General features: G+C 37.0%; 1 protein-coding gene across 4 annotated transcripts in view; it reads right to left on the bottom strand.

Moving 5' to 3' along the window:
- Positions 1-12,071, bottom strand: part of LOC150086975 (serine/threonine-protein kinase ULK3-like) — a 322,244-nt gene that overhangs the window by 255,221 nt on the left and 54,952 nt on the right. For all 4 annotated transcript variants that reach the window (XM_090371719.1, XM_090371720.1, XM_090371718.1 and 1 more), the window contains exon 3: positions 8,563-8,683. In XM_090371719.1, coding sequence (XP_090227845.1) covers positions 8,563-8,683 — 121 coding nt within the window. The remainder of the gene's footprint in view (positions 1-8,562; positions 8,684-12,071) is intronic.

Raw genomic sequence — 12,071 nt, 5'->3', positions numbered from 1 at the left:
TACTGTATACAGGTCTGGAGGCCTCATTTCAAGAAGGATGTAGAGCTGCTGGAACGAGTACAGAGAAGGGCAACAAGATTAGTGAATGGAACAAAGGGATGCTCTTACGAAGAAAGGCTTAAGTTTTGCAAATTACAGTGTCTGGAGACTAGGCACCAGCGAGGTGACCTGATAGAGGTGTATAAAGCCTTGAATGGTTTAAGCATGCTCAATGCTGATGGGATTCTTCCTCTAGCTCAGAATAATCACCTGAGAGGGCATAAATTCAAATTGAGGAAAGACAGATGTAGGATAGACGTGCGGAAATTTGCCTTTAGCCAGCGGGTGGTTGGTTGGTGGAACAGACTTCCATCCCTTGTGGTGGAGGTTGATAGCCTAAATAAGTTTAAGGCTCAGCTGGACAGGTATTTTGAACGAACAGAGGGGTGAAGTGGAAGTGGTTTTTTTTTTTTTTTTGGCTGATGCTGCATAAGCTTGCTTTCTTGCATCAAATGCCTCTACTAATGCTAATGCTAATGCTAATGTATTATTCATGGCTAGTGAAAAAGTCTGGGTCTTGTTGACTGTATAAAAACAAAGCAATGGACAAGGGTAGAATGTTGTTGTTGTGAATATGGCAAATTAACCTCAAAACCATAAACTGAATGAAACTTCATGCTTTGGAGTGACTGAAATAGACCTTTACTCTGCCTGGTCATTGTTTATTCTGCTCTCTGAACCCACAGGATAAATGCTAATTACAGGAATGGTTCCTCCCAATGCACTATTCAGTTTCAGAAAGTCAAACGCGAGGATCATAGGTTCCACAATTTAGATGTGTCTCTGGTTAGCATAGTAATAACTGACTCGTAGTTCTTGGGTTTAGGGCAAGTGAGGTAATGCCGCTGTTTCTCAATTTTTACGGTATTTGCAGCCCTTTCCATTTTCCACCTGCACGTTGATCATGCATTCATTCCCCAAAGTTCTGAGCGGCCCTGTATGTTACTAGAGGTTGTCTGCAAGGGTCCATATTGTGGCCCTTGCACTGAAACTTAGTTTTTGATTCTTGGTTATGTAAACAATTTCAAGACACATCTATGGTCGCTTATGCGGACGACCTGACCATTTTGGTTCAGGGTAATTCCAGGAAGTCCAGTGAGGACACGGTTAATTGTGTTTTACTTCAGCTCTCTGAGTGGGCAGACAAACATATGCTTCAAGTCTCGACAAGTAAGGCTTCACAGATGTTGCTTAAAGGTAAGTTAGCTAGAGGTTGTCCTCCCTTGATTAAGTATAAAGGTTAATCAATTAAATATAATTCGATGACTAAGTATTTGGAAATAATACTAGATGGTGCTTTGAGTTTTATTCCTCATTCAAAGCACGTTAAGGAAATATGTAAATCCTTTCCTACCAGATTAAGACAAGTAACAAGGCAGGGGTGAGGTTCGAAGGGACACTCCTTAAGATTGTACTATAATTGTGTATTCCTTTCTATCATCACATACGGTTCTGGCACTTGGGGTTACAGGGCCGCCAAGTATGCTATAATTAAACAGCTGCAACAGGCCCAGCGTGCAGCCCTCTTAATGATGTTGAGGGCCCACAGGACCACTTTAACAGTGGCCTTGCAGGTACTGACTGGAAAAATGCCTATACATGTTACGTTCTGCAATTTGCAGAACGTAACACAACCCTTTGTTCCACTCATAATTCTCGTTGCCCTTCTCTGTACTCATTCGAGCAACTCTACATTTTGCCTAAAATGAGGCCTCCAGGCCTGTATACAAGTCGGGAACATACAAGGTGTGGCCTGATCATTGCCTTATGCAAGGGGACAATCACTCCCATATCCCTGATAGCATAATTCCTATATATCATTGACAAGACACCAAGAGCTACTTTTGTAGCTTTTCTGCACTGCTCAGAAAACTTCACATCTGACTGCACAATTACCCCCAGGTACTTTTCATTCTCCACTACCCTGAGTGTAATACCACCCAGTTGATACGTTATTCTGAAGTTACTGCTACCCATATGCAGTACTTTGCATTTGTCAATGTTAAATTTCAGTTGCCACTTCTCAGCCCATTTGCCTAACTTTTCTAGATCCTGTTGCAGTAGCACACTGCCATTACTGTCATTAACAACCCTGACATATCTTCATCAATATCATTGATAAATACCAAAAACAAAAATGGGCCCAATACTGAATAAAAATCCCCAATAAAAATATCTCATTGTTCTTAAGGATTTTTTCTATTAGTTCTCTCAGATCCTCCCAAAATTCATCCTTCAATGTATCAGCAGTGTCATTAGTCAGGGCGGCTAAGGTAAAGAAAGCCAACACGAGAACAACGAGAAACGTCGGATAACTTACACAGAAAATTAGTTTCCCGACACCAGACTCTAGCACTGCTCTCTCGGTAAACAGATGGTAGGTGTTATCGGTCTAGAACCGAAAATGAGAAGGATATATTGATTGACAGGTAGGTGTGGCAAACGATGAAATGATTGGTGGTGGGCACGGCAGATGACAAGCTACTGTGTAGTCATTGGTTGGCATTATAATATACATTTATGAGTAAAGAATGGTGCATAATAGTTTTGTGATGAACAGTAAACAGGTAATAGTAGCAATGAATCTTTTAAAGATGGAAGACATTTGTAAGGGAAAAAAAAACGTTGGTTGATTTTTTGATGAAAACTAAATTAATAAAAGTTTTGTTCTGTTCATTTTTATGTTCTTCATTATGTTTTTTTCTCGTTATTAAAAGCAGATTTTTGGAGTTCATGAGTGTTTTTACTATATTGTTGATTTAGGTTTGGTTTCAAAAAAAGGAAAAAGTTTCTTTATTTTTTGTTATATTTCGTAGTTGTTGTTATTTGGATTTTAGGAGCATTAGCAACTAAGGCCATATTGCTCCGGGGATATGCGGTGGTCATTCCCTGACCTTTCTGCATCCTCCGTATTTGGTGGTCACGGGCTCGAACCCTGGTCTAATCAAGAAGCGTGTGTTATGTACTGCAGTTCCTGCCCACCTGGCTATGGAGGCACCTTATATTTCGTAACCTGACCTTAAATGGTAGGTTAGGAAATAATAGAAAAGGTTACCTTATATTTTGTGACCTAACCTTAAACGTTAGGTTATGAAATAATAGGAAAAGAAAGAAAGATTCTTTATATATATATATATATATATATATATATATAAAGTGAATAGCTACTGAGGTGTTGATTGACATTATGATGCGTGTGTATCCGTACGAGTATCTTTAAAAATAAAAGTACAGTAATAAAAAATTAATATTTTGTTAATAAACAATTTATGCACTGGTCCACCCATGATTCTAAAGAAAAAAGGTTAGGTTACGCCCTCCATTTCGGGAGGGGTTCAAGCTCCCATGGGATTCAAGTGGAGGTAACCTGACCTTTTTTAACCATTATGGAAAGCATTTATTAGGGCATGTGCGATTAGGGCAAGTTACCATTAGTGCTTCTGAGTGATACTAAACCGATGTTATCGTGTATCGTGTTCGCGCACCAATCAGCACATCGTTTGCCATGCCTACCTGTCAATCAGTATATCATTCTCAACTTTGCTCCAGATCGATAACACTTACCATCTGTTTACCGAGTGAGCAGCACTAGAGTGTGGTATCAGGAAACTAATTTTCCACATAAGTTATCCAACGCTTCTCGTGTTGGCTTTCTTTACCTTCGCCGTCGGGGCATATATTCCAAAAATGCATATTTCTCTCCTATACATTGTCAAATCCAATGAGATCATTCTTTCATTAATAAATTGCCAGTTGTTGAGGTTATGCCTCAATTTCTTTTTAACTGCAATAGAAACTCCTGCTCTTGCTCTTTCACTCTTATCGATCCCACTCCAAAAATGACAGTATTCTCCCATTATTTTCTCTCCACATCCCTTTTTCTTTGTCTCCGATAAACAACATCTAAATTAAATTTTTGCAGTTCATCCGGAAGAAAGTTTCTTTTTAGTTGAGAGACCTTGAAGGTTCTAACATCCCAAAATCATTGTCCTTTTCTGTTTGCCGAGTCGTTTACAAAAATGCAGTCCATTTTCATTTCCACTTGTAGGTCATTTAGCATTTGTGAATTTTTTACACTGAACGAGGAACTAGCCTGTTGCAGCAACCCCAAACCTGGAGGACCAGGATATCTCTCTTAGCCTAGCCCCTACTCTCTGACCTGTCTAGCTTGGGAGGCCTACCCGTAACTAAGTTACCGCCGACTTAGCTCTCCGGGTCATTGGCACACGCAAGCCCTTCATGGGTAAATGAAGCATCCAAGACTACTAACAATAACAATGCAAGACCAGTATACAATAACAATGCAGCCTAACCATTGTCTATTACAATGGGATAATCACCTCCTTGACCATGTTGGCAAAATTCCACCATATCATTGAGAGAACCCCCAGGGGTTGTTCTAGCAGCCTGCCTACACTGCTCAGTGAACTTCATTTCAGACTGTACAAATACCCTCAAGTTTCCTTCATTCTTCTCCATCTGCAGTGTGATACTAATCGGTACATTATTCTGAAATTAATGCAACCTATATAGAGGGTTTAGTGTCAAACAACGTTAACTATAAAATCATTTTGTAGTAAACATTTTTGTAATTAACCAAGAAAAAGTCATTTGACAGTTTCTTGGTTAATTACAAAACCTAAGGCAGATTATGAGGTCTTTGACTAAGAATGCAAAGAAAAGTAGCAAAGAATTCTTTGCTTATGTTAACACTAAAAGGCAAAGAATAAACCACATTGGTCAACTAGATTACGAAGAGCATAACTAACGATCCTGTTTAGGTTTCTAACAAACTGAATAAATATTTTGCATCTGTATTCATACACAAAGTGTTTAGAGATGGAATACCAGAAATATACCAACTTATAACTGGGAATTAAATGATTTTTTGAAAGCTGAGGGGGGGGGTGCAGGAGAAGCCGTTGAAGTTAAAAGTAAATATGGCACTTGGGGCTGATGGAGCCTATTCAATTACATTAAAAGAAGCAGCAAAGAAAATCTTTAGCTATAATTTTGAGAGAATCCTCAGTGACCTCTACAGCCTTCAGATATATCGTGCTGGAGTATAAACAAGAACATATGCAAATATTTTCCCTATTCAAAAAGGGGAGAACAGAGGATGAAATGAGTAATTGTAGGTGGTAGATAACTTTCATCAACCGGTGAAATACCACCACTTTGCTTATTGGAGGCTTGAAGTGGTGAAACCCATGTTTAGTCTCTAGAGAAAAGTTGCCGGTATCCCCCTCCCCCCCATACTTCTTCAACCCATGCACGGTACTAAGTACTATAGGTTTTGATACCTTTCGGTGTTTGGGGTTTTCATTTAAAAAAAAAAAAAAAAAATTACAAATCTGTAACCTTGACCTTTCAGGGGAAATAATACAGTCAGTGGTTAAAGAAGAAATTCATGACAATCACAGAAATTTATGACAATCACACAATGGATATGTTAAAGAAAGATGTCTAACTAATAAGATTGACTGAATAAAATACAAGGGGGGAGTGAAAAGTTTTTAGCTCAATATACAGGGTGTCCACAAATGATTACCCTGATTACATTTTGTTAAAAAAATTTTATTACTATTGGGAGGTTAATAAAATTTAACCAAATTGTATGTTAATATTAAAAGTTTTTATCAATACATAAGGACTTTAAAGAACTTCAGCATGAGCACCTCTTGTGGCACATAGAATATCAAGACAATATTCAATCTCTCTCCATACATTTTCTAACATCTGTGAGGTGATGCATTCGGCTGCACATGTAATCTGCTCTCGTAATGTTTAAATATCTGGAACAGCTGTCACATACACCAAGTCTTTAACATATCCCCAAAGAAAGAAATCCAGTGGGGTTGTGTCTGGTGACCTTGGGGGCCATGAAATCGGTCCATTCCTGCCCATCCAAAGGTTTATAAATGTCTTATCCAAAGTGTTACGAACAACTTGAGCCCAATGAGTGGGTGCTCCATTCAGCTGAAAGATAACAGTAAGCTGCCTCTATTCCAATTGGGGTATAGCATAATTAATGAGCATGTCTAAAAACACATTTGCAATGATCGTGTTTTTCGTGGATGAAGAAAGGTCCAATAATGTAATCATGTAATAGGGTGCACCCCACATTGATTTTGGGACTGTTACGAATATGCTCTCTTACCACATGTGGATTTTCGGATCCCCAAATATGCATATTGTGTCTATTGACTACACCACTAACATGAAATGAGGCCTCATCCGAAAAACAAACATTCTGCAAAAAATGATTATCCTCGTCAATTTTATTCAATATGAGGTTAGCAAATTCCTCATGTTTACGATGATCATTTGGTTTCAACTGTTGAAGTATCTGAACTTTGTAGGCATATAGCTTTAGACGTTTCCGTAACACTTTGTGCAATGTAGATTTTGGTACTTGTAACTGCAGTGAAGCTTGTCGCACAAATTTACTAGGTGATTGTGTAAAGGCATCTTGAATTTCAACCACTGTTTCTTCGAAAACGGATGGTCTGCCGATGCTTCTCCCTTTCTCAACTGACCCAGTTGCCAAAAACTTTTCCATCCACGATTTAATAAGCTTTACATCTGGAGGATTTCTACTGTACTTGGCTCTAAACATTCTCTGCACAGTCACAGGAGATTTTGTTTCAGCTAACCAAACAACACACTGAGCTTTCTCTTGTACAGACAGCATCTTAAATGAATAGACGCGACAGTGCTAGTAGCAGCAACAGCAGTAACCTTAACTCACTGGGCTTAAAACTCTATAATTGTATTGATGTATTGATAAAAACTTTTAATATTAGTGTATAATTTGACTAAATTTTGTTAACCTCCCAATAGTAATAAAATTTTTGTAACAAAATGTAATCAGGGTAATCATTTGTGGACACCCTGTAGATTGTAATGGTTTCTGTGAAAGATAATATTACAAATCTGTGCTGTGACTCGTGTGTTCGTAGAAAATTTCATTTCCTTTATATATTAAACTATATTGATTTACTTTACAGAGACCATTGAAGTGTGGAAGGTAAATTAAGATGCCGACTGTTGAGAGAATCAAGCACAGTGCAGTCACTGAGTGCCTTCATTTAAAGGGAATGTTGCTGAAAGAAATTCATGAAGACATGCAACAAACATTAGGGGAATCTTGTCCTTCATATTCATAGTCAAAAACTGGGTTGCAGAATTTAAGTGTGCAGAATTCATGAATGCCATTCATTACCTGATGCAAGACCACAGAATAACACTGAAGCACACTTGAGACAACATTCAACGTCTGCCATGGGTAAGGTCACGATATTGTGGTGAATGTTTTGAGAATGAGGAAGGTTTCTTTGAGGTAGGTCTAAAGCACTGAATGCAAATCAAAAGCAGGAAAATGAGGTGTTGTCATAAGATTATGAAGCATTTTGAAACTAATGAAGCCCAGTTTTGGAGGCAGATGTCACTACAGAAGAAACGTGGGTGTACCACTTTGACCCTGAAATAAAAGAACAATCAAAACAGTAGGAAGCATCCCTCTTCTCCACTTCTTAAAAACTTGAGTGCAGAAGTCAGCTGGGAAAGTCATGGCATCTGTCTTCTGAGGTGCAGAAGGAGTAGTCGTGGTTGATTTCCTGGAACAAGTGCACTGCAGAGTATTCTTCTAACCTACAGACATTTCCACAAGGAATTGAAGCTCAAAGACACAGGAAATTGGTCAAAGGAGCCATCTTGCACCATAAAAATCAACCAGAGCACACAGCCAGCTCATTGTCTTGTGACTCAGGCAATCCTGTGTGACTGTGGATTATAGCTATTACAGGAGCTGCCCTACTAACAGGGCTTGACTCCACAGGACTATTTTCTATTTTCAAATCTTAAAAGGACTTAAAAGGGAAAAAATTTGAGTGACAATGCCATGATGGATGCAGTCAGCAAGTGGTTCGAGTCAAAATCTGAATTTTATTTGAGAAGATTACGAAAGCTAGTGGATTGTGCCAGAAAGCATATTGACTTGGGGGGGGGGGGGTGACTATGTTGAAAAATAAATGAGATTTCACAACTTTTCAGCATTCATTCTATGAGAAGTTAGAAACTTTTCAACCAAGGTTCGTGTTAAAAACACCATAACCAAAATTAAAATCAGTTAAGTTACAGATTACCTTCACAATAGCAATTTAATTTTCCCTTTAGTAAATTATTCCACATAATTTAATAGGGTGAAATGATTTTAATATAGATCAATACTGCAATCTTATTTATCTGAAATATTCTAAATGATAATACTTTCATAACATGCTAAAGGTCACTTCAATTAGTAATATATTTGTAACTTTCAATATCATCACAAGTTTTCTGCTACATGGCAGGTAGACTCAAACACATCATTTTCAATTTAATCACTTAAATTGATAAAAACAATAACAAAAAAATAATAAAATGATCACTTTTAATTTAATCAAAAAAGAGAAAATTTTCATGATACCAAATCAGTTGGAAAATACTAATTTATAAATCTTAATTTAAAAACAAGATTACCAAGCTGTTGTAGAAATTGCTGTACAACCAATTCTGGCAACCGATGCCTTCTTTGAATAAATTGTGATAGATCTCCACCACTGCAGTATTCCAATATAAGATAAATATAGTTGTTATCCCACTATTAATCCAAAGAAATGCATGATAACATTTTATATATCAATACCAAAATTTAATAACATTCAACTACATCAATAAAATCTTAACAACATTACATATTTAAAATATAACAAAAGCCTTATGGAAATAAATTAATAAATTGAGAGCTATAGTGTCCTTTTATGTATTATGTAACCAGCAGAATTTAAACAACAACTTTTAAATACCATGATCATAATGTGCAAGGCAGAATGGTATCCACAAGAAACTACTTTTAAACAAACATCACCAAAAAACTATTCAGTTATTTGTTTGAAAAATAAGGCACTACTATGACAGCTTGCTTCAAGACTTCCTTTTCTCTTGCCATCCTCATGGGACTTTGTAGCTTGTTCTCTCTAAAGCATTAAGATCATAAACATTACTTATGGCACTAGTAATCCTGCTGACAATTAAATACATAAAAGGGCAAGAAAGTTGGAAATTCAGTAATTCATTTTAACAGGCCATTTTGTTATAAGGTCATTGAGACAAAATAATTACACACATGGTATCATACTTTCACATTATCAAACTTATTTATAATGTATCTGTGCATACCACAAATTTAAACATATACACCAACCGTTTATAACTGATTTAATAATAAAATAGAATAAAATAAAATGATACAAAAGACTTTAAAATAATATTTACAAAAAATATGATTATTTACAAAAAACTAATTTACAACAAAAATAAAATAAAATAAAATAAGTAAATAAGTTAAAATGCATTAAAATATAAATTTAAAATCGATAAAAACACTATTAAAGCTTTTGGAGGTGTCTGCCTCCTTCCTCAGCAGTAATGAATATTTAAGCGACACATCCTTAAGTACCAGGTTCACGGCACACGTGGATGACCAGACGCATACTCGGTATTCCTTTCACTTGTACCAGAACCGGAAGTGGTCTGGGGACGTGGAAAACTAAAACGTTTATCTCTGGCAAAAACCACCGGCTCAAAAAGGGGGTGAAACCTAACTCCCCTGTCTCTGTTCATGCTATTGTTGCCAGAGGATCCAATCCACAGACTTTCCAGCCACTTGCGGTCCCAGAATCTATGTGCCCGGTTAAGGATGACAGCGCTGTCACAGGTCAAAGACCCTATTACTAGGGATTCTAGTAGTGGAGTCATATATGAGATCACATGCCCGGATTGTGGGGAATGTTACATGGGGGAGACAGGACAGCGTCTCAAGGACCGTCTGGGGGAACATTCAAGAGCGATACGGACCGCAGAGCTCAATAAATCCGCCATTGCCGAGTACTATTGGGAAAAACAACACCAGATCCCCCCAGACCACTTCCTGTTCTGGTACAAGTGAAAGGAATACTGAGTATGCGCCTGGTCATCCATGTGTGCCATGAACCTGGTACTTAAAAATGTGTCGCTTAAATATTCATCATTTCGGAGACACCTCCGAAAGCTTTAATAGTGTTTTTATCGATTTTAAATTTATATTTTAATGCATTTTAACTTATTTACTTATTTTATTTTATTTTATTTTTGTTGTAAATTACTTTTTTGTAAATAATCATATTTTTTGTAAATATTATTTTACAGTCTTTTGTATCATTTTATTTTATTCTATTTTATTATTAAATCAGTTATAAACAGTTGGTGTATATGTTTAAATTTGTGGTATGAATAATCCCAACCTTAGAGGCCTTATTGCAGATGTATCTGTGCATGTGACACATTATTTCTAATTGTAATTTGTTCACAATACCAAGTTGTTTGTCACATTTTATAATTAGTAGCTAATTATCAAACAGGCTTTATTAGCAATTAGGGCATTAGTAGTTTAATTAGCATTGTTATAACCCAATATAACTGGCTTATAACAATGAACAAATTATTGTGTAATTATTTAACTAAATTGACCCTGTTTTAGTTTAGTTAACTTTATTGTTGTTAATACTTACTGAGTCAAATCATATTACGAATGTAACCTTTAATTGGTATGTCTGTTATGTCATATTAACTGCTGGATCAACTCTAAAACTACTGTCACAGCAGCAATTTGAGTTTTAAATTAAAAGCATGTTCACCCAATGAGGTTAATCCAATTTGCAATTTAAAAATATTGGCAATTTGTATCCGTGTGAATAACATCAGAATTTATGAAGTGGACTTATGTTCAAGCCTTGTTACTGTCACAAGAAGAACCAGAGTTAATCACACCGATTTAGATGGAAAACAGAGAGATGTGCATTGCTATTAAATTACATATAATTAGGTTTATTCCTTCTTTCTTTCACCTATTAAAATCTGCAATATATCCTTTGTTTGATTTTTTGTTTTCTCCTTTCTTCTGGGCAGCAAGGAACAAAAACACAAGTACAAATACAAGGTGTCAGGAATTTCAAGCCGTCCTGTGGGTCAAGGAACAAGTATACCGACCCAGCTGGTCGAGATGCTGAGGCTTTTGCAATTACTAATGACCTTGCACAGATTGTCCTACAAGAATACCGGACAATCCTATACAGCCAATACGCTTGATCTTTTTCTCACAAACAACCCTTCTAAGTACACGGTCGATGTGAGAGGTCCTTTAGGCACTTCAGATCACAACTTGGTGATTGTCACTTCTCAAATGGAACCTTTATTTCATGGCTATTCCCAACCTCGTGTTGTTCGGCATTACAAGAATGCAAAATGGGATGACCTGCGAGACTTCTTTTCTTCTTTTCCTTGGTTGGATTACTGTTTCAAAACTTCTGATGTCAACATTTGCTCAGATTGTGTCAGTGAAATTATTCTTGCAGGAATGGAATCCTTTATCCCACACTACACTTTAAAATCTCGTCCTTTAAATAAACCTTGGTTTTCCAATAAATGTGCTAAGGCTGTTCAAGAGAAGAATGTTGCATATCGTAATTGGCTTGTTTCTAATTCTCCAGTTTCATTTTTTGCCTACACCAAAGCTCGCAACAATTGTAAAGCAGTTATTAATCAGTCCAAACTAGAGTTTCAACAGGCTAAGAGTAGAAAATTTGCTTCTAGCCCTAATGCTAGCCGAGCATTCTGGTCTCTTGCCAAAGCTATTGGCCGCAACTTTTGCCCATCTCTGCTCCCACCTCTGTCCAAACCAGAAGGTTCTGTTGTCACTTCAGCCAAGGATAAAGCTGACCTGCTAGCATCCCATTTTTCTTCCAATTCATGTATTAATGATCTTGGTAAAACACCTCCCACTATTCCCAACATGCTCCATTCAATGCCTCCTGTGGTATTCCATCAAAAGGATTTTGATGAATCTTGATGCCAAGAAAGCTCCAGGTCCAGATGATATTTCTCCACTTGTTCTCAAAATCTGTGCTCTTGAACTTACTCCTATTCTTTGCCGCCTTTTTTCACTTTCTTAT

Source organism: Mastigoproctus giganteus, chromosome 4, assembly GCF_048544385.1.
Source record: "Mastigoproctus giganteus isolate SK-2022 chromosome 4, ASM4854438v1, whole genome shotgun sequence".
Classification (NCBI taxonomy): domain Eukaryota; kingdom Metazoa; phylum Arthropoda; class Arachnida; order Uropygi; family Thelyphonidae; genus Mastigoproctus; species Mastigoproctus giganteus.
This window is presented reverse-complemented; position numbering and strand designations above follow the sequence as displayed.